Source organism: Sphaerodactylus townsendi, linkage group LG10 (assembly GCF_021028975.2).
Source record: "Sphaerodactylus townsendi isolate TG3544 linkage group LG10, MPM_Stown_v2.3, whole genome shotgun sequence".
Taxonomy (NCBI): domain Eukaryota; kingdom Metazoa; phylum Chordata; class Lepidosauria; order Squamata; family Sphaerodactylidae; genus Sphaerodactylus; species Sphaerodactylus townsendi.
In genome coordinates, this window is record NC_059434.1 from 42040373 (window position 1) to 42066957 (window position 26585).

Genomic DNA, 26585 nt, shown 5'->3' on the forward strand with positions numbered 1-26585 from the left:
ACATCTGTGTTTCCAGGTCCTAGTTCAAGACTCTTAACTGCTGAACAATGCTGGGACTTGTGTGACTTTACGTGGAGCTCAATTTGACTTTGATATCATACTAAGAACTGCTTATAAATTGATTGTCACTTAGTTCCTGCCTCATAGATCCCACTGATTCCAGATACTCTGCAGAAGGAAAAGGACAGAGGCTACAGCTATCAGCTTGCCTGCCCACTCCCTCTCTGATGCTCTCAGTGCTTAGACATCCCACAGATGGAGATGAGGGAAAAGACAAGATAATTTTCAGTGAGTGGCACCCAGATGCCAAAAAATGGCATCTGAAGATTTGCAAGATTGTAGTGTGAAGTTTCAGACACTAAATTGCATTGCTATAGCTGGATACCAAGGCGAACAATAATGATGAGGAAAAGCAAGTGGAATGAGGAATGGAGGCACATTTGTTACTGGACTCATATCTGATTGGTCCAAGTTCAAATCACCATTCTGCCATGAAACTTTCTAGGTAACCAGTCACATACTTTCTCTCCCTCTCCCTCTCCCTCCCTCAGCTTAAATTACCACACAGATTGTGATGTGCTTTTTTTTAAAGGAAAAATTGGGAAATATGAGCATTGCCCTGACAACTTGGTGAAAGAGTAGATAACATGTAATAGGAAAATAAGGAAGAGGTCCCAATCCAATTCCTTGTGGGAAAATCCTTTTCTGTGTTCGCAAAATATAAACCAATTTAAGGGCGGGGGTATAAAAATCAGTTCATTCTGTAAATAAATAAATAAGTCCATTAACGAACCAATCTACGATGTTGGTAGCAGATCCATTGGGGAGTTACTTTTATACTTATGATAATTCAGTAAGACTTTGGAGATTATGAGTGACCAAAAAGTTGAACTACTTGTTCATGTATTCTCATTAAATATAGATAACTTCAAAAATACCTGATCCCTGAATTTAACATTATAAAGTTAAAAGACATTTGGAAAGATATTTCCCTCCCTGTATATAATAGGACCGAGTACAACCCTCTCATTTGTTAACTCATGACTACTTGACTACAAATTACCCCACGTGTGATGCATGTCAATTTAATTATGTTGAGCCCCATCAAAACGGAGAAACAAGTCTGCCCATGGGAGCAGCGGGGTTGCTGTGTTGGTAGATTCATCTGCTTTAGGGCATCTGTCCTGGCAGAGGGGTGAAACCTCTACCATGCAGCTCTCGTTGCCTTCCCCCAGTTGTGGGACATGACTTAGGATGCTGCTGCAGCATCCCTTCACCTCCACCACCATGGGCATAGCAGGTGCAAGGTGGAGTCAGGGCCTGGGGAGCAGCCACCATTAGTTGGCTCCCACCCAGCTTTTGCTGGTATTGCACCATCGAGCTGCAATCCTGATTTAAGTCAGCCTTTTGACTGGCATAAGTTGCAGCCCTTTGAGGCTTCTTGGTGACAGGGAGACTGTTGCAATTTGTGAGCCTCCCCACAATGCTGAGTAGTCTCTTTCGGAGCAGCGGGGGGGGGGGGCGGCACATTGGTGTATCCTACTGTCTCCCTGTGGATAAGGTTGTTACTTTTTCTTTATCAATCTGAAGTAACTAACATAGAACCAACAATTTTAGGTTTTACTTTTACAAACAGATTGAAATGGGGATAATTTGTGTGAGACAAATGTGAGACAGGTTTAGACAAATGTGTTTAATATCTTGCAAAGTAGGATGTTTAAATTTTTACAAGGCTAAATGTGACTGTTGCTAAAATGAGACTTATTCCAAGAGACTCTGCTGTATTTTAAGTTGTGTACCCGTAGCTTAGTCAGAAGTGACAAAGATGTTATATTTGTAGTTAAGTGATTGTATATCTTTACATTATCCAGATGTCCATATTTCTGGTACCTGTTCCTCAAATCTTTGTCTCTATTTTTTGAAAATTTGTTGGGAATACCTATTAAAAGATTAATTTTATGCACATATATCTACTGAAGTTTTTTGGCTTTGAGACCTCTTTTCCTATTTTCTGGATCCCTGAAAGTTAACTGTCTTTAGGAGCATGGTAGAACTGGATTAATCTTCTCTTACACATTCCTTTTGGTACATTGACTTTGCAGTTACTTTATAAGTACGACCAGATGTACTGTGGGAATAAACACTGCATTTAACATTTTGAAGGAATTGTCACTGTTCATTAATGCCAGAAAAAGGAAAACTTTAATATTTTAGGTAGTCATCCTCCATGAGATAAATTCAAACTTACATTTTATGATTTTTGTAAAGTGCCCTCAAGTCACAGTCCACTTATGGTGACACCATAGGTTTTTCAAAACAGGTGTTTGGCCGAGGTGGTTTGCCATTGTCTTCCTCTATAAAGTCTTTCCTGATGGTCTCCCATCCAAGTGCCAATCCTGGTTATCTTCCAAGATCTGATGAGATCAGGGTATGATTCCATTCCACATCCACATATTTGGTACTACAAGGCGAACCTATTTTCATCTGTCAAATGTTGGAGAGTGCAGAGCCCCTAGAGGATGGGGCGGTATAAAAGTTTAATAAATAAATAAATAAAATAAAATAAATAATGTAATTTGTTATAGGAAGTCTGGAAAGTCCTTTAAGTGTATACACTCCTTTATCCTCCTCTCCTCTTACACTGCTTGAATATTCTTTCAGATGGTAGCCATGTTTGTCTGTAGTAGAACAATTCAATTTGATGCCAGTAGTACCTTAGAGACCAACAAGATTTTCAAGCTAAGCTTTTGAAACTCAAAGCTATCTTCATCAGACACACACATCTGATGAAGGAATTTTTGACTCTCAAAAGCTTAAACTTGAAGACCTTTTTGGTCTCTAAGGTGTTACTGGAATCAAATCAAAATGCTTGAATGCTGAGTATTTCATGATACACAGTAAGACCTGATGCATCACCCCTTTTACCATCCCAAGAAATGCTAGCTTGAATCCAACCCTATAGTTACTTTTTTATCTATAAATCAAACTTAAGCAGTGGTTTGTTGTGAACCAGGAAACCTTCAATACTAGAGCTGCACAGAAAGGATGGGGTGGGGGGGTGTTTGAGAATCCCTTGTAAAAAATCTTACTGTTAAATTTGCGGTTGACCTGCCTAAAAATGTTCCCATGGTAGCTTTATATACGATTACTGCAGCCAGATTTGTTGTTGATAGGTACTGGAAGAAAAAACACCCAGGGGAAAGGGTTGATGAAAGTAAAAGAGGTCTACACACAGGTGAAACAACCTATTGCAAAAATAAATACACTTCCAGATCAGACTCATTACAAGAAGCAACCAGCAAGAAATTTCAGGAGTCATCTCATTTCTCCTGCCCACTCTCCCTTTCTAGAAATCCCCAAAGCCCCCACATGAGTGTGTGTGCATCTGTCTGTCTGTGTGTCTTTCTGCCTGTCTCCCATTAAATGGTCATAGATTCCCCTGAAGGAACCTGTTATGTACACTGTCAGGAAATGATTTTCTGTGGTAAAATTCCATCAATTCTTTATTTACAAACTCTTCAATTATAGATGTCAATACGGAAGAGGTTATGAGAAACATGACTAACCTGGGTTACAAAACCTGATACCATGATGGTGACCATTTTTTCATAGTATATCTTGATGTTAGATTGCTCTTTGCTCTTTTGTTCCATTGTACTGGAAAAGCCAAGGTGACAGGATGTTATATTGTTCACATGATTTCCTCATGACACCAGGCCTGGTGCTCCCCATCTAGACAACATTATGAAGCTATCAGTCCCAGAAGAAAGTCCAGAATGGAATTCAACCTGAAATACACCAATTGTTCTATAATATTGCAATTTGTATTATCAAAATACACTGAGATTTCTCAGTTTTATCTAAATTGAACTGCTCATAGGGGAAGGATTTTGCTGTAATAAGTTCTGAGACTGACAAACTACACTGGGTTGTGTCCTTCCTTGTACATATTACACACATCTATTTCTCCCCAGCTAGATTTGCTGCATCTCTGACAGGACCCTGAGTTTTCTATCTTCTCACTATTGACACCTTGCTGAAAGAACTGCCATTTTACCATCAGCCTTTTGTCTGGGGCAGCCTCTTTTAAAGGCCTATCTTTGTAGCTGTATAATAAGTCAGGAGTTCACTATTGACTGATGGAAAATAGTTCTTGTCTCACTGGCAGCAGAAATGTATTGCCTCCATGGCAATTCCTATCTTTCAAAAGAGCAAGAACAGAAGCTTTAAGAAGAACAGTAATCAAAGAGTCCATGTTGCTGATTAAAGAACATCCTATAATGGAAGTCTTACTATTGTTTCAGGATTATTCTTGTTTCAATTGAAATGCAAAACTTAGTGGAGAAATCCTGTTAATATTGTAAAGTATTTAGCTATCCATTGTGTGTTGACAAAAAAACTATCATTGTGCTATGGATTTACTATACCTCATGCTCTAGAATGACCTGATTAAAAGTAGCTACACTTTAATAACCTTTTGTTGTAAGATTCCCTGACTGGGGATGTGGAGGAAGATTCTTTCTTAAAATTAATATCTATCTCTTGGTGTCCCTCCTCATGCAACACAGCAAACTCTGTATACTTGTAGAAATGTTTATAGGATTAGGTGGAAATACCCTTTATCAACAAAATCAGGCTTAATAAACCTAATGTGCTTTCTTTTCTGCTCATGAACATGCAATGGAAAGAAAAAATGGGAAAAATGGAAAGATAAAATGAAAGAGCATCACAGCTTTTCTGCACAGCACAATTATAATGTCTTGAAGATGTTATAAAATATGTTTTGGGGAGGATGTTCACACAGCTTTCTCCCCCAAAATGTTTTCATGTTTTATTTTTCTCAACCTGGGTTTTTCAAAAATCGCTAAACAAGCGATCTTTTTTTCTCCAAGCTGGTTTGAAGACTGTGCAAACAAAGTAGGCAAGAAACGTCTTTTTTCTCCCATATGATTTGTCCAGCTCTTTCACCACACTACTTCTGGTTTTATTGCTGCCTGCTATTTTAAGTAGCTTCTCTGCCCACACCCCATTTTGTGAAGCTCCCCAATCACATTTTCTCCCCTGACAGCAATTCTGCCCTTTGTTGCCTTCATTGAAGTACGATGACACAATCATTATAGGGTGTTGTGTGGTTTCTGGGCTGTATGGCTGTGTTCTAGTAGCATTTTTTCCTGACATTTTGCCTGCATCTGTGGCTGTCATCTTCAGAGGATCCTCTGAAGATGCCAGCCACAAATACAGGTGAAACGTCGGGAGAAAATGCTACTAGAACACAGCCATACAGCCCAGAAACCACACAACACCCCAGTGATTCTGGCCGTGAAAGCCTTCTTCAATACAATCATTATAGCATGCCTGTTTAATGAAAGTGCTCTTTTTTTTAAGTTTGTCAAACATGCAAAGCTACAATGTTGTGCATGAGGGTAGCCATGACAGGGCATTTGTGAGGGGACTGGGCAGATTGTCACTTTTATTAATATTATATTTGTATTTATTATATTTGTGAAGAAAGGCTCCCCCTCTTTGAGGTTCAAAGGAAACATTTTAAACATGTGACCAGTTACCTCCTAGTTTATAATTTACCCTTTCTGGGAAAAGTGGTTGAGACAGAAGTAGCAGACCACCACCAGGTCTTCATTACTTGCTGTGGCAATGCTGGTTGGGAAACCTTAGGTCTTGAATAACATAATGTATCCCACTTTTGATGGTGTTAAGTGACCCTAGGTGACTGCTATGAGTTACGCAGCTTTAAAACAAAACAAAAACCCCACCTTTGTACAATCTTAGCTTATTCCAGAACAGCTGAATTGGCCAGCTGAATCCATGCCATGATAGTATCAAGACTAGACTGATATAATGCACTGTATATATGTCTACCCTTGAAAACAATGTAATGATCCCAGCTGGTGCAGAATGATGCAGCTCGATTATTTTAAGGAGCTGGGAGGAATGTATGTATTACACCTTACTGGAGTTACTCCATTGGCTGCCCATCAATTTACCAAGCCCAATTCAAGATATTGGCTATCACATACTAAGCCCTAAACCTCAAGATGAGCAACTTGGATCTTCTTATCTGCCTCTCCAGTTATATTCTGCCACAACAACTTTGCTCACTTGAGCATGGTCTTCTACGTTGCCACCCTGCAAATGGGCAAGATAAACAACTGCCTGTTGTTTTATACTGGTGGATTCTGCACAGAGCAAATATAACAGGTGTAGGATGCAATTCAAACCTTTTCTTGAATGGGGATTTTGCACAGGTCCTTCCCCCAAAATGAGCCTGCCCCATTTTATTTCCCATGTTGGAGCCATTCCCATGTGAACGGCCAGGCAGGAGATGCTTTATATCCTTCCCACCACACCATCCACAGTCAGGGAGAATCTGCCTGCCGTTGCCCTGCCATTGCAGGGAGGCCCCCTTTTTTTCTTTTTAAATTTTGAGTGTTGCACATACCTAGCTATGTAGGTGCAGTTGATTGTGGGACCATCAGCATGGCTGTGTGGGTTCATTTCTGTATGTCTGTGCAGCTGCACATGTGTTGCAGGATGTAAAAAAAAAGAGGGAAGTATCTCAGTGTGAAGGCGCCAGAGCAATCTAGATTGTTTCCATAGGTTTCAGCAGCTGCCTGCATGGCACACATGTGAATGGGAAAAAGGAAAAAGAGCTCATTTATAACAAATGCAACCCATTATACATTTTCTGTGCGAAATCAAACATGGCATAAACTCTCCTAAATAAATAATAAAACGACAACTGTCATTGATAAGCATGTTGTTCCCTTTTTTTTTCCATCTATACCCAGTTAGGAAACTGGTTCCCTGTTTTCAGATGTCCGGCTTAACATGTTGATTCATGCTTCAGTAGCCTTGCGGCAGGATTATTGTAACATGCTCTACATGGAGCTGCCCTTAAAGATGATTGGGAATCTGCAGTTGGTGAAAAATGTGGCAGCCCATTTGTTTACCGAGAACTAGCTGCTGCAACCATGTCATTTTTATTCTGATTTCCCTCTGCTGGCTCCCAATTAATTTACAGGACTAATTCAAACTGTTGATGCTCACTCTCTAAAGCCCGTCTAGCCAGATGCATGAAGGACCATCTACCCCTTCCATGTGGCACTTTTTTCCTCCCAGGAAGATCTATTTTCTATTTACCCCTTCTCTGAGGCACGTTTAGCAATGGCTTTAACTTGGGCTTTTCCAGTGACTTTTCCAAACATGTGCATCTCAAAAGAAGTCAATTATGTCACTTGAGAGCTAGCAGTCTATAGAAGGATTTTAGTTAGATGAAAAATAAGTCAGGGGGCAAATTCCACACTTTAATTGTGTTGGGAAGGCAATATTTGAACAACTTGATATGTATTTTCAGGAAAACAACTGAACAAAGGCATGACATAAATATATAAGAGTCCTCCCTTTATGCCGGAAAGCTAAAAACGCTGAACGATAAAAATCATTCTGAAGTTCGATTTCTGTTCATACCAAGTAGGAATTCTTCATTTTGACTCCTAGCGTTGCCACTGATATGCTGTGTAGCTGCAGAAAAATTGTCTATATCTTGTTGGTTAAAACACTGATTAGGGGAAAAAATGTCTATTTCCCTCCCATGAGAGTTGTTGAAAAAAAAAACCCTCTACTGTAAGTTGAATCCGAAGAAGTGTTACTCTTACCCTCTTCTGTGTTCGCCCAATTTTATCACTCCTACTAGATTGAAGAGCGTCAATATCTAACTGCAATCAGTGTTGTTGGTTCTTTTCTCCAGACAGCTGTTACAGAAGTGTCTACTGTTCCAACAAGAGTTAAACTTTCAGAAATGAGTAGCTTTTCTGGCTTAAGGCCTAGAAAGTTACTGCTCTCCTAGTCAGACCTCCCAGTTTTCTGGCTACATTGAGCATACGGGTAATTTACTACCTAAATGGCCAAATTATCAACCCTGGTTGTTTCATTAATAAACAACTGTATTAATAAATAACAGTAGCCTGCTCTTAGTGGTTCCTGAAGAGTAAAAATCTTTCCTCCAGTGCTATCAATCTATCTATAACAGTGGTGGCGAACCTTTGTGTCCACGGCCAATTGGCCATGCTGGCAGGGGCTGATGGGAATTGTAGTCCATAACATCTGGAGTGCCAAAGGTTTGCCACCACAGATCTATAAGAACAGGCATTCATGAATGGATAGAGAGAAGTAAGAGTAGTTGCTAAATTGAATTACAGACTCAAAAATGTCATTTTAAGTTAAAGCTCATGATAATACACTCATGCTCCATAATTATGCAAGTTGTAGGGTAATCCCATTCCTAAATTTATGCTTAAAGCATGCTTAAAGGGGCATGCCTAATCTTGTGAACACGTGCATTATTTCATCATGTTTTAGGGGTGACAGAAGTTGAAATTAATAAGCAAGTTTAAAGTGCAGGGAACAGGGTCTATCCTTTTCTTGATGATGAATTCTTTAGTAATTTGAAGTCCAAATAAAGACTAAGGAAGATTTATTGAATAAAGATAATTTATTGAAGCAAAGCAACATAAGATTATAGCATGATACTTTGCCAACATATTATGTGTCCATCCTGTGAAAGCACATGGGAAATCTTCTAGGCATAGCTTCAAAAGAAAACTAAAAAAAAATCCTTTGTGAAGGTATGATTTTAGAAAGTAGAGAATTGGAAGGGGATGAAAGTTGATGGTCAGGTGCTGGCAGAGGGAGGACTGAAATGTGAACCAGTGGGGAGGAAGGAATGAGTTAGTGTAGAACAAAGTGAAAGTTTTGTGCAAGAAGGCTGTCAGCATGGCAAAACAAGTAAAGAGAAGTGATTCATGGTTAAAAGGAGTAAGAAGAGAAAACTAAGGAGAGAGAAACCTGCAAGTAGATACTTCTCCCCAAATCAAGAATGACACAGTGAAAACGGCAGGAAAATAGGCCACAAATTAAATGTATCCAGGTAAAGAACAGTTTAGAATTGTCAATAGAGCGATGGCTTACTGTTTTTCTAAGGGAGAAGGAGGTCAGGGATAGTCAAGAATATTAATTCATGTTTCCAGGGCTCAATCAGCCATCTTTGTCATATGTAGTGAGAAAGAAGACAAAAGATAGTACCTGAGAGCTTGATATTTTCTTCATAAGGTTACTGTAGTATTTAAGTGCCACTTTCCCCACTGTTAGCTTTTCATATATAAAGGAACTCGAAAAACAAATAGTTTTGTCCATCAGCCTCCATGTCTGAATCTCCAGTGAGTTTTAGCAGAAGTTACTTCCAAGAAACATTGTAAATGAGAAGGTGTAGTGCATAGGCCATTTGATATAAGTTGGTATACCTCAGCTCATACATTGTTTGTCCCAAGGGGTATACATGTACAAATCCTAATATTCAGCAACAATACCATAAACTGGTTTTAGCTTGGTTCAGACATAATATGAAATCTGGCTTATCTGTGAAAGCAGGATTCAGCTAGCATCTGACTACTCATAGGTCATTAGGCATGTTTGGTCTCCTTTGCTTTCAGTGTGCATTCTCTTTGGGTTTGATTTTTATTTATGCATATTTTCCACTCTTTGGCACTCATCACGCTGTCAGATCTGAGAATCTCCTTGTTTTCTGACTGCTTTGTAAACACAATATATTTTTTTGCAGGGAAAGCAAAGGAGATCCCTATGTGTTAAGATTTCGTCAGGTTTTCTTGCTCCTCCCTGCCTTCCCCTGCCCACACCACAGCAGTTATTCCCATCCCATTGCCCACTTCCCTCTGATGCCGCCTCTATTTTTGCACAATTGAAAGTTTTGGGATGTTCCCCTGGTGCAGGGGTAGGGAACCTGCGGCTCGAGAGCCGCATGCGGCTCTTCTGCCCTTGCACTGCGGCTTCATGAGCTGAGCCGCAAGCGCACCAATTGCCCGCGGCCGGCTGGGCCACGCTGTGGGCTTCCCCTCTTGCCCGCCCTATTCAAGCGGGGTAGGATTTTCCCAGTGGTTGGTGAGGTTGCGCCACGTGCTTCCCCTCTCGCCCGCCCCGTTCGAGCGGGCCGGGTGCTTTCCCGGCGGCCGGCAAGGCCGAGCCGCTGGCTTCATCCTTGCCCACCCTGCAGGCAGCAGGGCGGGCGCACCAATTGCCCGGCTTCCCCTCTTGCCCGCCCCGTTGGAGCAGGGTGGTCGCTTTCCCGGCGGCTGGCAAGGCCAAGCTGCCGGCTTCATCCTTGCCTGCCCTGCAGGCAGCAGGGTGGGTGCACCAATTGCCCGGCTTCCCCTCTCGCCCACCCCGTTGGAGCGGCAAGGCCGAGCCGCTGGCCCCATCCTTGCCCGCCCTGCAGGCAGCAGGGTGGATGCATCCATGTGCTTCTCAGAATGAGCGGAGTAAAAGGTAAAAAAAAACCCAATATATACAGTGTTATCTTTATTTCAAATGTCAACAATTATTTGCGGCTCCAAGTGTTTTCTTTTCCTGTGGAAAACAGGTCCAAATGGCTCTTTGAGTGTTAAAGTTCCCTACTCCTGCCCTGGTGGATTCCTTTTCATATTGCTGTCTGTTGATGGAGCAGTGATCTTCCTGGTCAGCAAAGTATTGATAAATGAGATCCCCTCCCTTCAATATCATCTATCTATCTATCTATCTATCTATCTATCTATCTATCTATCTATCTATCTATCTATCTATCTATCTATCTATCTATCTATCTATCTATCTATCTATCTATCTATCTATCTATCTATCTATCTATCTATCTATCTATCTATCTATCTATCTATCTATCATTCATTCATTCATTCATTCATTCATTCATTCATTCATTCATTCATTCATTCAGTCATTTAATTTATAGCCTGACCTTCCCAATAGGGCTTAGGGAAAGCAAACATCAATGTAATCAATAAAACACTACAATAAAACAATAAAATCAACATTATAAACAGCCATACCAAAAACTTAAAACAGCAGAGCAATAAATACACAGATGGCGATAAAACCCATAAAAAGACACCCATGGGAGGTCATGATGTTCCGGTCAGGCCGGCTGACAAGATATAAAAGCCTAGTGGAAGAGCTCAGTCTTACAAACCCTGCGGAACTCACCAATGTCCCACAGGGCCCTAATCACAGGGATGGCCGAAAAAGCCCTGGTCCTAGTAGTGGCCAGCTGGACCTGTCTAGGGCTAGGAATCACCAGCAAATCTCCCCCCGCCCCCAATGAACAGATACGGACAAGATACACTGATTTTGTATTAGGAATCGAACTGTCTTTTCCATGTACTATAAGAAGAGATGGAAGAGACTTCTAAATGTAGGTTTCTCATCTGTCTCCATCCCATCTGTTGCGATTGATGATACTTCTGTCCTCATGGAAAGATGTCCTTGTACTTGGCCCTCCTGTGCCACTTTTTCATTTTGATGTAATGGATTGTTGAGGGCACTTTCCTGACAAAGTGATGTCACTGGTATATGTAGACTAAGGTCCATTAAAGATAAGATAAATTCACAATGTATCTATTTAGACATTTTAACCCCTCTCATCTCCCTTGTGGACATCCAAAGCAGTGAACAAAATACAGAAATACAATTTAAATAAATAATGAGAGGGTACAATAAGCCAGATCCTGGGCTTTGTTGGAATCTACTGAGATGGGTCGTGCAAGCTTGCAGGATACAAGCTTTGGGCTCAATAGCTATTTGTGCGTCAAGAGATCTGAAAGATCTTGGCATCTATAGAAGTAATGGAGTTTTGCTTCTTCAGATTTATAAAGAGAAGTGCCTTAAAAGTTAAATAGTACAGGATCATCTTGCAGCACAGCAAAGTTTTTCAAGCTGATTTAAATTTGTTAAATTTTGTTCCATTTTAACAGTATTATTGTTTGACACCAAAGAATTATTAAGGAATGTATTTTAAACATAGTTGTTACATTTTTATTCTCTTAAATCCTTTGACTTATATTGGGTTTAATTGATTGCTGAAAATTGTGCTTCATCTGTTCTGTTCCATATGTGTTTAAAAATCTGTTAAGGTTTTTTTCTTTTGCTTTAATGGAATCTGTACAAAATGGGAGATGAAAGTGAAACTGATGTTATTCTCTACTGGAAGAATAATAAAGGGAAATAAAAATCATATGCAATAACACAGTACCTTTATCACAAATACATAAAATGACACTAAAACTGTATAAGAGCAAAAGGTAAAATTATCCCATCACAACACTCTGTGTTTTTATTTCAGAGTTTTATGGCTTTCCCATTAAGCTTTTGAAACTTGTTGTAGATTATATACAAAGGACCATTCTGGTGTGGTTTGAGGAGGTGATTGCTTTTAAATTACATTCTAAATAGGCAAACAAAATGAATACAAGCTTAATGCAGTCTTAATTCTGTCTAGCAAGCTCCAATCTGGGTAATGTTCGTTAGTTCAGATGCAGAGGGTTGTTTTGTGATTGCAATGAATAAATAAATGAAATGCATTTGAGTAGGCTCAAAATTGAGTTAATTAAAAGAAATATATTTGCCATCATATATTTTGTTGAATATGTAATTGTTTTAAGGTATTTCACCGATGGAAGTATACAACACAAATAGACAAATGTCCACTCTTTTTTTCTTCCTCTTGTTTTTGCCCAATGCTTATTTTGAATTCTTTAAGAAGAACTTGCATGTTGTTATGTTAGTGTTTTTCCTGTTGTCAATTTTATGTAATTCACATATTGAAAAATACTGACTGTAAATTCAGGACAGAGGTTTGTTGAAAATTCCACGAGGGTCTTGTGAGTGGTCTGATTCATGTTTACTCACAAACCACTGAGATTTTAGTAAGCCCCCAAGACTGCCAATTATCATTATGTGTGATAAACTAATATGGAACTCGAGATAATATTTCCAGACGTAATTTGAATGTCTAAGCTAGCAGTTTCTTGACGTTCTGTATTCAGTGAAAAGACTGAGGTTTTCTGACCACTAGATCTGGACAGTAAAGTTGACAGGATATGTAATTCATAACTTCTACCTGATCTGGTCAATATTCACTACTGGGAGACTGATTTTGGTAGTATCCTGATGGCTGATGTAATATTGGGTCGGCTGGCCTCTACAAGGGCCAGGGCTTTTACGGCTCTGGCCCCTACCTGGTGGAACAGGCTTCCAGGTGAGATCAGGGCCCTGCAGGATTTACAAAGTTTCCGCAGGGCCTGTAAAACAGACCTGTTCCGCCAGGCGTTTGGCCAGCCGGGATGATATCAACTGCAACAAAAAGCAAACATCTGGCCTCCCGTGGGTTCATAAAAGGGGGAATAGAATAGCTGAAGCCATCTTTAGTCTAATATTTTATGTATTTTAATTAATTTATATATATGATGTTTTAACTTTTTATTTTGTTGGAAACCGCCCTGAGCCTTCGGGGAGGGCGGTATACAAATACAATCAATCAATCAATCAATCAATCAATCAATCAATCAATCAATATTTATTCTAAATGAAGGTTTACTGCTTCTAAAAGGTGATGAATTCTGAAAAAAATAAATAGTACTTAAGTGCATCATACAGGTGTATCTTCTTGATAAAAAAAGAAAACACTTGTCCTTTTGGCCTTGTGAAAACTGTGCTTCAAAAAATCAGTGGTTAAACTTCACTAGTGCTGCAACAAAGCTTTATTTCAGGAACAGTTGAAATATTTAGTTGCTGTGGGTTTTCTGGGCTGTGTGGCTATGGTCTGGTAGATCTACCAGGCCACAGCCACACAGCCTGGAAAACCCAGAATAACCAGTTGAATCCGGCTGTGAAAGCCTTCGACAATACAACTGAAATGTATGTTTGATGCTTTCTTCTGGAAACACATTAGACAAATGTGCTATCTATTTAATTGTACTAATTACGAAGTGCTTTCTTAATTTGCCTAAAAAGTGCCAGTTAAAGATCTCTGTATGCTCGTAGATAGATGTTCAATCTCAATTGAAAGATTAATGTTTGCCTTACTTGAGGGTAATTTGTTATTTCAGCAGTAATGAAGGAACTCAGAGTTCACTGTGATTCCTTCAGGCCACTATTCGCAAACATTTACTGTTCAACGTTGCTCTCAAGTATAATAGGACAATTGTAATTTGGATGACATCCTTTGTTACTTATAAACTACTCTGAAAGCAACTGGACAATATCTTTCAGTCCAATCATTTCAGTGGATAGAAGACTCTGTGCAAATGCTCCCACAAACTACAAACCTCACAAACCACAATCTCACACCATTTCCCTTTTTTTTCTGCAGGAATTCCCTCTGGCTTCCATGGTTTGCTTTAGCCACAGTTTGGTGTTACATCATTATCAGTACCAGAATGACTAAAGCTAACCAGGATATCTGTGGTCTGAAATGGGTTTACAAAAGAATATTGCAAGTTTATTTTAACCATAGATGGCCTCAGCATCAGGCCAGTAACATATATTAACATGCTTTTAAGGTTACCTTAATATATATATAAAGCAAAACGTGAGTTTGTTCCTGAACTGCTGGGCCAATTCCTCTGAAAATTCCCAGCCACTGTAGTCAGCCAGGCGAGAGTGTTTTTAGATGTTCACATACCTGAAATTTCACACCTGGCTCAGGTAAAACACCTTTTTCCTGGTGCTCCATGGTGAAGGACATGCAGCTGCCTGTGTTTAATGGTCACCCTTAGAATGTTTGTGCCCTTAGAATGCTCGCTCAGATGGCCAGATATGAGCAGTGAAAACAGTACATAGGTAATAACTCGAGTGGAAGTGAACCATATCCACACGTTGCCATGTGAGATGTCAGGTGGGGTTCCCCTCCTCACATGCAGGTACCTTTCACTCTCTGTGCCTCATCCACTACTACCACACAACACTCCTACTCTCATACACATTCAGCAGAGGAAGAGGGAAGGGATGGAGGGAGAGGCATGCAAGGGAAGAGAAGTGAGGGAGGGGACAGAGAGTGAGGGGTGGCATGCAAGGGAGGGGAGGAAGGGGGCCCAGCATCTGGATATGACCCACTCACCCTAGTGAAGGGAGATGGAAGGGAGGGAGGGGGAGGGGTGGCATGCAATGGAAGAGAGGGTGGGAGAGGGGAGGGGTGGAGGGGGAGGGGTGGCATGCAAGGGAAGAGAGGGTGGGAGAGGGAAGGGATGGAGGGGGAGGCATGCAAGGATAGAGAAGTTAGGGAGGGAAGAGAGTGAGGGGTGGCATGCAAGGGAGGGGAGGGAGGAGGCCCAGCATCAGGACATGACTCACCCACCTTACAGAGGGAGAGGGAAGGAAGGGAGGGGGAGGGATGGCATGCAAGGGAAGAGAAGTGAGGGAGGGGAGAGAGTGAGGGGTGGCATGCAAGGGAGGGGCCAGCCAGCCTAGATTCCCTGAATACTGAGGTTACAGTTCAGAAAACCAGGTTGCCTCCGAGGCACATGTTACTCAGGAGTAAGCTCAGTAAAGCAACCATAACATACTTTGAATGGCTGAGTTGCGCTCCTCAGAGGGTTTACTCTGAAGCGATACCCATTGCCACCAACCCAACTTACTTCCAGGTAAAGGATCGTAACCAGCCAGCCTAGATGTGTGGAAGGGGTGCCTTTCCATCCCCCCCCCCAAGAAATGCAGTCACACACATCAATGACATTGCACAATATCAGCCTGCGCGTTTCCATGAGCACGTACTGCTGGCCTCTGCAATTGATTTGCTACTACTGTTCCTTTCCCATTTCACCACAATAAGCCACAGCAATGCGTGGCCGGGTACTGCTAGTAATTAATCTAAATCTGAGCCACACACACATTGTGGGTGATCTTGGAAGAACACTGAACTAAATAAAACTTCCTCAGGTTTTCAGACCCAATCTGACCAGAACAGTTGTGGCTGTTTTTCGGACAACCTCTTCTTTTATCTTCAGTTTTATTTCCCTTTGCTATCTTTTCATTTCTGTTTCCTGGGGGGAAAGACAGGGGTGCAAAAAGAGAGAATGAGACTCAGGGTACACTTGATTGACAGTTAACTCCAGCCAAATAAAAAATAAGTCCAAATATGGGTATCTGCAAACATATTTTTTTGAGGAAAACATTAAAGTATGCAGGATGGTCAAGAATGGATCCAGTTCAACATTCTAAAGAGCTATATTTTTATAGTCATCCACCCTATTCCATTATATAGAAATCTAACACTTGGGAAGGGAAAGAAGATTAGAGACTGGAAGATAATTTGGCACATTGTTTAATTTGAGGAGTTAGTAATTTATTAACAGTAGATGTTATTAATGTGGTCCTAACATAATTTTAGCCACCAGGATGGGAAAGATCCTGTGTGCAAGTAGTGGGCTTCACAAAATCAAGGAGTCTCTCAAAATTTTCCCCACCATAATACCAAGGGAGGGGATGCCAATTCTGAAAGGGAAATGCATTTTGAGATGGTACAGTTCCCTAAGAGGACTTTACAGCCTGCTCCTCTGAACAATGAAGTTAGCTTGAAGTGTCAAGAGGCTAAAGCATGAATGCATAAGGTCAAGTTATTTCAGAATAGATTCAGTGGGGAATATTAAATGTCTGTAAACTTAGGTTTGAACTTATTATGTGATAATAAGCGTCTTTCAGCACTCTAGACTTACAAGTACATGATGTCATAAGCTGCCAGGAGTCAGAGGTGTTTTTTTTAATGTCAGATGCATGCATGGCTGAAGTGGACTCTGCCACAAAAATCTTACACTTTGACAGCAGTAGATTGGCACAGGTGCCCCTCAGGAATCTCTAATGCAAATGACCTATATTTTGTGACTGGAGAATTCCTCCCCCCTCCCCCCATATCCTTTACAATTGTTTAGAGCTAAATGGAATCCCAGCCCCACCTAAACTCACCTGCTTGGAAGCAATTTCCCTTGATATTAAGGGCCAACAATGTATTTAGAAATTATGTCACTTGTCAATGCATTAAGTGACAAAGATTATAAAACAAATAGCTGACAGAAAGTTGAATAATGTGTTGTTGCTGCATGAGTGTTTTATCTGTGAAACAATCTAGATATGGCAATATCAGGTATTCATCACATGTATGTAGAGGGGATAGGTCCAAGTATTAACATCAAAAGGGACTCTGGTTGAGGAGAGACCATCTTACTTCCTTGTAATCTACTCCTTTTCTCCTCTTTCTTAGTGTGGCTCCCATGATTGAAAGTGATCCAGGCTAGGAGAAAAGTGCTTGGGCCAATGGGTCCTGTCGGTCAGTGGGGAAGGGTTCACCTTTCTTTATCCACACATCCCTTTTGATGACAGAAAACGTAGTTGTCCCAGACATTATCTAAAAGGGAGTCCAGGCAATAGTCAGTGTAATTAAAATGTCATGGTGATCTTTTATTTGAAACAGTTTGGTTTCCTGTCTTCATTTGGAAATTATATTTGCTTTTGGTTTTAACTGACAACATTAAAGCTACCAATGTAGAAACCCTGCCTACTAATTAACATTAAATGCAATCTGTCTTTTACAGAAGTAATTCAACTGAGTTTACCGGAAGATCAGAAAGTAAGCATCACTGCAGCAACAGTAGGACAAAGCGCAGTTCTAAACTGCGCCATTCAGGGGACTTTGAGACCTCCCATCATCTGGAAGCGAAACAATGTTGTTCTGAACAGCTTAGATCTGGAAGACATCAATGTGAGTGATAAAGAACTCTCAAGCTACTTTGTAGACTCATTATATAAAATGTTTGCTATATAGTAGCATTTGTCAAGGTGACAATAGCTCTTCTCTCTCTCTCTCTCTCTCTCTCTCTCTCTCTCTCTCCCTTTATGAGATCGGTGTAAGCATCTTGTTTGTATCCAAAGGGTCATATTGGAATGCGTCTTGAACTGAGAAGTCACCAACATGCAGATTTAGCATAACAGTGTGAAATCTAACTCCTAGCCCTTTGTCAGTGGGTATGCTGTGCTTTTGTTGCAAACGAATGCAAGAGGGATCAAGAGTTAATAAAAAGAAAAAAGAAAAAATGAACAAAGCAACTTTTGACACCTGAGAACTGTCTCAGCAGCTTTGTATTAGCTTGCTTTGTTTTGGTATAGGATTCTCCTTTTTCCTGACTTCCTGGCAAGTGAAGAAGCAGGCCAAATGCATTTCAGGTGTAAAATCATCCAGCAATAAGTATTTTTTTCCTCATAATTGTTCTTTTATTAATTTCTTGAATGATTGAATGAATTATTTTGGTGTAATCATTGGAAGTTAATAAATAACACTTCCAACACCCTCTAATCTTACTGTTCTCATTTATCAGTAGGGGTTCCAGTATTTACAGTTCATCTGGGGAGGGAGGTTCTTGATAGGTCTGAATGGTAGATCATGTTTCACTGCTACCATGTTATTAGGGTTTTATTTTGAGGGGGGTTGCATTTTTGTAATGTTATGTATTTGTCTCACATTATGCTTGTCCTTATGGAACATATTCCTTCTGTCTTACTTCTCATCAGGGAGGGTTTCTAAGCCTAGCCACCCCCAAATGATGTGGGATCTCTATGCTATTTGGAACAGTGACTCACTTGATTGTTTATATTTATTTGCAAAATAAGGTGGAAGAGAGTTGGATACAGCCATCATTCTCATTCATTTTTTGTCCAGTTCCCCTGTTTATTCTCACCCCATCCCACAAGGCTTTTGTTCACATGTAGGTCCCGGGATCCCCAGCACAGTTTTTTTTTTTTGGGGGGGGGGGGGGGGGTTGGATGAACAGACTGCAATCTTGTCTTCCTTTTCACCAGTAGAAAGGTTGGTTCAATCCAACCCACGATGTTCCCATATATTATGTTTATGCTGTATTGCATAACTCTTAAATTCCATTCTTTCTCTATGAACTGAAATGAACTGAAATCTTTTAACAAATAGTTTTTAAATGCCAGCAGCAGATGAAATAATGTGGTATGTTTTGACTGAGCTGCTGTATCTGAAAAATCATTGGTTACTATTCCCTTTATATGAAAATCAATGGTAAAAGTTACAGTTCCTGTAGCTTGTCTGTGCTTCTTTTCCTTTGGATAGAATTTTCAGTGTGCAAGATGCACAGTCATGGTTAGAGGTATGCACATGAAAATATTTTAATTTTAAAAAAATCAAGAAAGGTATGAGTATTGTTTTAATGAAATATTGGGAGTATTTGTTATAGATCCAGAAAGTTGTTCTGAAAAATATCAAAACAATATTTCCAATATTGTTAAACCTGATCATCCTTTTCCCAGTTTCCTCAAGCAGAATTAAAACCGAGGGGAAAAGAAAAGGCCCTCATCAGCCTTTTAAATTTTGAAGAGTTGTCATTTTCTAAGAGGTAGACCTGTCCTTGGAACTCCAGATCAGCTGGTGAGTGCTGACTGGAAAAAATGGACAATAGATCTGGTCTCTGCACTGTGAAAGTCAGATCTACCAGCCATTATTTTGAGCACACAACCTCAGCACTTGATAGTACATCTGTCTTTTATTTTCAGTGCAGCAGCTGTCTTTCCCATTGAAAATAATGACCCTTTAAAGTGTAACAGTCAAGTGTGGCACCAAAAGGTTCTCCCTTCTTCCTATCATCTCTTGGCGTCTTCACAGAAATCCCAATTCTAGTATTATCAGGAGCGAGAATATCTAAATCAGGATTGATGTTGGGGAGGCAAATACAATACTGGTTATTGCTAGTTTAATACTAAGGCTGTTCATTGTTTGATTTGTAGTTAATAAAATTAATGTGTAGCACATCTATTCTGACCTTTAAAAGAATAATAATCTTAACAGAGTTATATTACTTGAATACTGACAGATAAGAATTGCTCTATATAATTCAGAATATGGTAAAAGTTAAGATTCATTTTTAAATGCCCAGAGATAGATACAGATGTGTGTGACTTTTTGTCATTTTTATCCATGAAGGTCTGTTTATTTAAAATTTGTTATATCTATAATTATTATGTTATTCTTCTTAAAATATGTAATTCTTCTTAAAAAAATATAAAATTATGTGTGTGAATGTGTATCCCAAAAAATCAGTATTTTTCCAAAACATGTTTTTAACCTGAATACACATTTTAGTATTCCCCATTGTAACTGCTTGTCCTGAGCCCAAAAAATCTGGAAAAAAAACCTGTTTTATTCAAAAATGCTGAATAGCGGCAGGTAAAATCCTCAAAAGTTGCCTTTTCCCCACTTTTCGAGGGTTCCAGCAACAAGGGGGGGGGGGGATGAGGCATTTCTCATAGTCGGATAAGATAGCACATAAGAGGAGCTGTACAGTTTGCCCAATCACAGGAGTTGTTTTACAGGGGTGTTTGGATTCAAAAGTGAAATTCAACAACTTCTAACAAATTTCCCAGGGAAGAGGAGGGAGGGCAGAGGAAGCAAATAATATTTCATGTTAGGTGGAGCAGTGCTTTTTTTTTTGCAATCCCTGGAGTTATTTATAGCCTGGTTTTCTTCAAATTCTTCTGAAAATGGGCATAAAACAAATCCTGGTTGCAGCTAGATTCCATGACAGTAAGGGATTTTTGATATGTGTACTGCTAAGCTTCAGCTGCTTTTGTGAACCTCTGGAATTGTGAGTCTGCAACTGAAGCTGATTTATTTTTAAAAGATTTAAAGTTTCCTCTTTGCATTTGTTTTTGAGCCTGGTAGTAGATTGTTGGGTCGGGGCTGGGAGAGGCCAAAGGACCTAGAAAGGTCTAACAGTCTATTTTTTTCATTGTGTTCGGTTCTTTGCTTTTGCTGTAATATTTGTTTCATTTTCCAAAGTTGTTGGATTTCACTTTTGAATTGCTTGTTCCATTCTGTAGTTAAACTTGTTTTTTGCAGGGTTGGTGGTGTTTGTTTGTTTGTGTTTGCTTATGGGGAGTCTGTTTTTAAGGTATTTTACTTTGGTTGCCACCATTACCATTTCAATCCTTTGATTTTTTTCATTTTCTTTTTTTTGTGGGGGAGCAGACTGGGAGGTTTTGTTCTAGTTTACTTCATCTGATTGTTTTATACATTTTGACTGCTTTGGCTTCGCTTTTTACTGGTTTTATTTGTTGAAAGGCTTCTGTTCTGCTTCTAAGTTACATAGGGGACCACTTTTGTTGCCTTTGGTTCTGCTGAACTTGCAAAAGTACCCTCCCTCCCCCACCCCCAGTGCTTCAGATTGTTCTGCTGGGCATCTGTGATTGCCCGTAGTTCTGCAAAATCATACAAAAATCTGCTCAGATTCTCAGGTATGACATTGGTTTTGTTGTTTCATTTCACACAGATTAATGATTTGTAAACACATTTTAGTCATTCATTTACATTTTTAAGTGGGTGATTCAGTGGTGGGGTTCAGCAGGTTTGCACCACTTTGGCAGAACCGGTTGTTAAAATGTAAACAACCAGTTGTTAAATTATTTGAATGCCACCACCAGAACCAGTTGTTAAATTATTTGAATGCCACCACCAGAACCAGTTGTTAAATTATTTGAATGCCACCACCAGAACCAGTTGTTAAATTATTTGAATGCCACCACCAGAACCAGTTGTTAAATTATTTGAATCTCACCACTGGGGTGATTGCACATTATGGGTGCATATCTTCATTCAATGTGCTCTGATTAGCTATGGGAGAACATTAATGTTTGTTTTAATGTTTGCAGCACAAGACAAAATGATGGTTCTTGATTGGATCTAATAAAATAGGAGTGATTGTGTGGATATCCTGTAGGTGTGATGCTATCAGAGAGGAATGCAGCTGGGTTGATTTTGGTTATATGATGATAAACCTGGCTGCTGCTTTGTAGTAAATTAAATAGTCTTCTGAATTTCTGACACCTATTAAAACTTATAACTTTAAATTGTTGCACTCATAGCTGAGATGAAATCATTACCTTTTTTCCTTCCTAAACAGAAGTTAAGGCCCAAGAGAGAAGCAGTGTAATTGGATGGGTCCACTGAGGAGAATTGTGTTTCTAAATTGCATGGAACATGACTGGAACGCTGCAAGATTCAGTCCGTCAAATAAACGCATTCCAAGAGAATGTGAAGTGCCATGGTTTATGCAGCACTTCAAACACCTATTCATTTGTTGTACTTACTGAGGCAATTTCAGTAGTCACAAAGCCACAGCATAGGTACAATTTCTTCTGTCTCCAGAGGTGCTGGTCTTTGTTCTCACCTCTGGCTATATTATGAACTATGGTATATTTTGAACTATTGTATATTTATTTAGCAGTGATAGCAGACTTTAAATCCCATTATATAGAACAAAAACCTAACAGGTTCTCCTACATATTCAAGAATAAAATGTCAAAGATACAATTTTTCCTTTTTTAGACATTATTTTTGTGACAAATGGCCAGGCAAGGTTGAGAAACGACCTGCAGCTAACAAAAGACTGCATGAATTCTATTAGAAGCATTCATTTTTAGCCTAAAATAAGAACATTTTTGACAGAAATTTGTTTGGAGGTTTAACACAGTGATGCCACTGGCAAGCATTTGTGATCCATTAAAATAGCTAGATGTTGATTGCTTGCTGAGATAAGGTTTGTCACTACAAAAGTGATCAAGGACATGAATGTTTGCAATGTGCATTTGCCCCTTCAGAGAATCTCTCAATGAATTCAAAGACTCTTGTAAATACACATCTTAAATTAACATCCCCAGTTTATCCTCATCCCCAATTAATCTTTTTCTTGTGTTCATTCTCTGTTCCCTCTGTTATTATGGGTAAAATGATTATTATTGGTTTTATGAAGCAGAGCAGAGGGTACTTTAGGAAAACCATCACACTTTCCATCCAGGGTGGCTAGCAGTAAATAATTCCAAGTACCAACAGGCCAGTAAATAAATGCTGGTAGTTAACCAGGACTAATTAAATAGAAGTTCGGTTCTATTATATTTTCCTGCCTGTATACTGCCACACACATAAGCACACTGACAAAAAAATGCAGAAAAGCATCTTGATGTAACTATATCACATATGTGATTGTATCACAGTTAATTTTTAATGGTTTTATTGATGCTGATATATGCATCGATAAAGTCACAATTGATTGTGTGTATAATATGTATGCAGTACATGAATGTATACAGAGGTGACCTCGTGCATGAATCTTGTATAAATACTTTTTTGGTGTGTGGTGTTTTAACAGTGTTTAGTAATTCGTTTACAACAGTAAAGCACTATACATCCATAAGATCACATAGAGGCTGCTTTTTTAATCGAGTTTTCTCACTGTACACATGTGTATCAGGAATGTGAAAGGAACACATACACAAATAAACTGAAAGCTACTAAATATGCTCTAATTCCACAATTAAATTTAGAAATTATGTGGACTAAATTAAAATTCAAAGTGACATAGTCTCATTCCGCACATGCAGAATAATGCACTTTCAAACTGCTTTCAGTGCTCTTCGAAGCTGTGCGGAATGGCAAAATCCATTGCAAACAGTTGTGAAAGTGGTTTGAAAACACATTATTTTGAGTGTGCGGAACTGGCCCTACAGTCAAAATAATGGAGGCAGCAGCCCTCCGAACAGCGCCCCTAGAACAATGTTTTTACCTTTCCAGGGGTGCTATTTTTGGCCTGTGCCAACTTTGTCTATATGTGACCAGTAACAGCATTTAGTTGTTCTCTCCACCATTGCCCCTTCCCAAGTTCTGGAGAACTTGGGGAGCGGCAGTGAGTGGAGAATAGAAAAATGAATGCTGCTCGCAGCACAGCCCCAGAGCACTTGGGAATCAGCAACATGAGGCAGGAAGGGGGGAAGAGAAAATGTAGAGGCAACTGAATTCTGCTCTTGGTGCAGCTAAGGGAAGCATTCAGTTACAGTTCTCCCCACCATGCTTTCTCACATTCATGCGGAATTTTTCATAATAAACCTCCCCAATAATTTAGTTGAAAATTTCTGTGTTTTTACTATTCAAATCTGAAATGTGCCGATAATTTTTATCAGTACTCATCTCTATTCTTGAGCCAATATTTGAACTAACATCAGAGTTTCTGCTGATTTGACAACACTTTCCCATGAAGTGCAGAGGTTTCTCAATATATTTCTAAGACAATTTAGTGTACTGAAATGCCAGTCTTTCTTTCATCTTTCCTATGTTGCCTTCCCACTTTGTTTTTTTGTAAAAATAGTTTCTGATACTGTAGGCAATTATAAAACTAATTTTGTCCCTTTTCTAGACAAAGAAAAAGCTGCCTGCTGATTCTGCACATCATACTTGTTGTTGATCATCTTCTACACAATTATGCCTTACTTTGATGGTTATTCCCTTTGTTCTATTTTTAAGTTCTCTAAGGCCAATAGCAATTGACTGTTCTTGCTTCAGTAGAATTGTGTGGCATTTCAAGAAAAAAGGAAGCTAGGGAACCTATCAAAGATTGTTTCTTCCTTTCAGAAACATAGTTTTTATTCCCAGGGCAACACTTTCCCCAAATTATTCTTTGGAAATATTGTTCATTATTTATTTCTATTACCACAGTAACATTTTTGGTACCTTTCCCTAGAGATTCTACAGCACCTCATTTGTGCAGGCTAGCTTCTTTGGGGTCTATGACTATAATGTTTATATGAGGCTTTATTTCAAAGAAACTTTGAAGCTTCAAACTACTTTCAGTTACTATTTTAAAAATGTCTGGTTCATTTTCAGTACTTTCTGTTACACTTTATAGTGGCTAACTGTGTATGTTCCTAGGTAACATATGTATTTATCACTTTTTTTCTCATTGCTATGGCCCTTTCCGCACGGGCCATAAACAGTGCCCTGGGACAGCAAAAACGCCGTCCCCAGGGAGCTGTTCGCATGGGGGACGCAGCTGCTGTGCAGTTGCGCCGCCCTTGCACCTCCTGAGTGGTGCGAAGCCACTGTTTTCCGCCCTTGCTTCCTGAGCAAGGTTTATGGAAAACGGTGGCTTCCAACTGCTGTGCGAACAGCAGCAGCTGGAAGGCGCCATCCCTCCCTCCTGTGACCGGTCGACCTACCATCTCTGCGGCCGTCCGGCGCATTGCCGAGGCCTGGGGACAGGCCCCCCTGCCCTGCGACGCCAGAGCGGTCGTGCAGGGCAGGGGTGCATGTCCCCTGGCCTCAGTGACGAGCCGGACAGCCATAGAGACTGTAGGTCGACCGGGCGACAGCGCTCCACAGTGCCATCTTTCCCATTGCAACCGGGACCATTCGTGCAAACGGTCCCGGGGGGGTTGGGTCAGCGTCACATACGCCGACCCAACCCCTACCATGGCCATGCAGAAACGGCCTGAGTCCCACAATACTGGGGAGCTGAATATGTGCAAAGCATTAGTCCTGTATATGGGACCCCTTCATGCATTGACTGAATACATTGAAAGGGAGAGCAGGGAGAAGCACACTGGTCCCAAATCCCATCTCCATATGATTACAAGCTCTTGAGTAGTGGGGCCAATGTTCTGGGAAAATATCTGTTTTTATGCTCATCCCCTGATCAGGAATGTCCAAGTAGCAGCATCTCTGATCATGGAGAAGGAGTATACATGCAGGATGTTTCCTCTGTGTTTTTTCACTGTTTAATTGTGGGGAAGGCAGTACTCTATTGCTCAGTCTCCCACCCCGTGTTGACTGAGGAGGTGTGTGGAGAGGGCTATTATGTTTGAAGCTGGATGATAATTTATATATTTAATTATGTATTGCTTGAATTCAGAGATTGCTGCATTTTGATTGTGTACTTCACAGCCACAGGCAAAGCATTCAGTATAATGGCCCCAGATACTAGTTCTTTACATAGGAGGTGACTCACCTGTCACATTCTGTCTCGGGATCCCATTCTGGAAGGTATGGCAAGGGCAATCATTCCATATACCCATATCAAGTAATCACTGTACATATTATTTTGCCATTTAATCTTACTTCTGTAGTAATGCATGTCTTGCAATGATAACGGTAGTGATTCTGCCCTATGGGCCGGTGGTGAGATTCAGATAATTTAACAACAGGTTCCTGTGGTAGAATTTAAATAATTTAACAACTGGTTGTTTACAAGCACCATTTTAACAACAACTGGTTGTTTACAAGCAGCATTTTAACAAACGGTTCTGCCAAAGTGGTGTGAACCTTCTGAATCCCACCACTGCTATGGGCACAACCATTTAATGAGCAGTGCAACAATTTAGAGCAAGATGTGCCACTACAGTGTTTGTGGGAGTGAGTTACAGAGCACTGTCCATGTCTAACAACCTCTGTGAAATCTTAAACTGCCACTGTAGGTCAGTCACACAAATGTTTCATCCCGCCACCCAAGCATTAATTCAGTACTGAGAAAGAAAGAATATCACACCTATAAAATCCTCAGTACCAGTGCTTGCAAGACTGTCATGTGACAAATTACTTATCTAGATCAATCCCTGTTTAATTTGTGAACTCTGACAGGATTACAGCTGAAAATTGTATGTCTGCTGTACTTTACTAGAAACATCACTTGACATTTCTCTAAGTTAAACTGTTCACTGATCTATTTACCCATGCTGCTAATACTGTATTTCCCAGTTACTCTGAACTTTATTGATGGTCTTCAGATTTGCTGATTTCTTTGCTTTATTCCAAGTTACACTGCATATGTAAATTTTATCAACTTCCTGTTCATTCTTCCTTAGTTGTCATTTTTATGCTGAGTAAAATTCCATCTCAA

At 40.0% G+C, this 26585-nt stretch overlaps 1 protein-coding gene across 4 annotated transcripts in view; it reads left to right on the forward strand.

Annotated features, from left to right (window-relative positions):
- Positions 1-26585, forward strand: part of FSTL5 (follistatin like 5) — a 438212-nt gene that overhangs the window by 312896 nt on the left and 98731 nt on the right. For all 4 annotated transcript variants that reach the window (XM_048509210.1, XM_048509212.1, XM_048509211.1 and 1 more), the window contains exon 7: positions 17445-17611. In XM_048509210.1, the coding sequence (XP_048365167.1) occupies positions 17445-17611 (167 nt within the window). The remainder of the gene's footprint in view (positions 1-17444; positions 17612-26585) is intronic.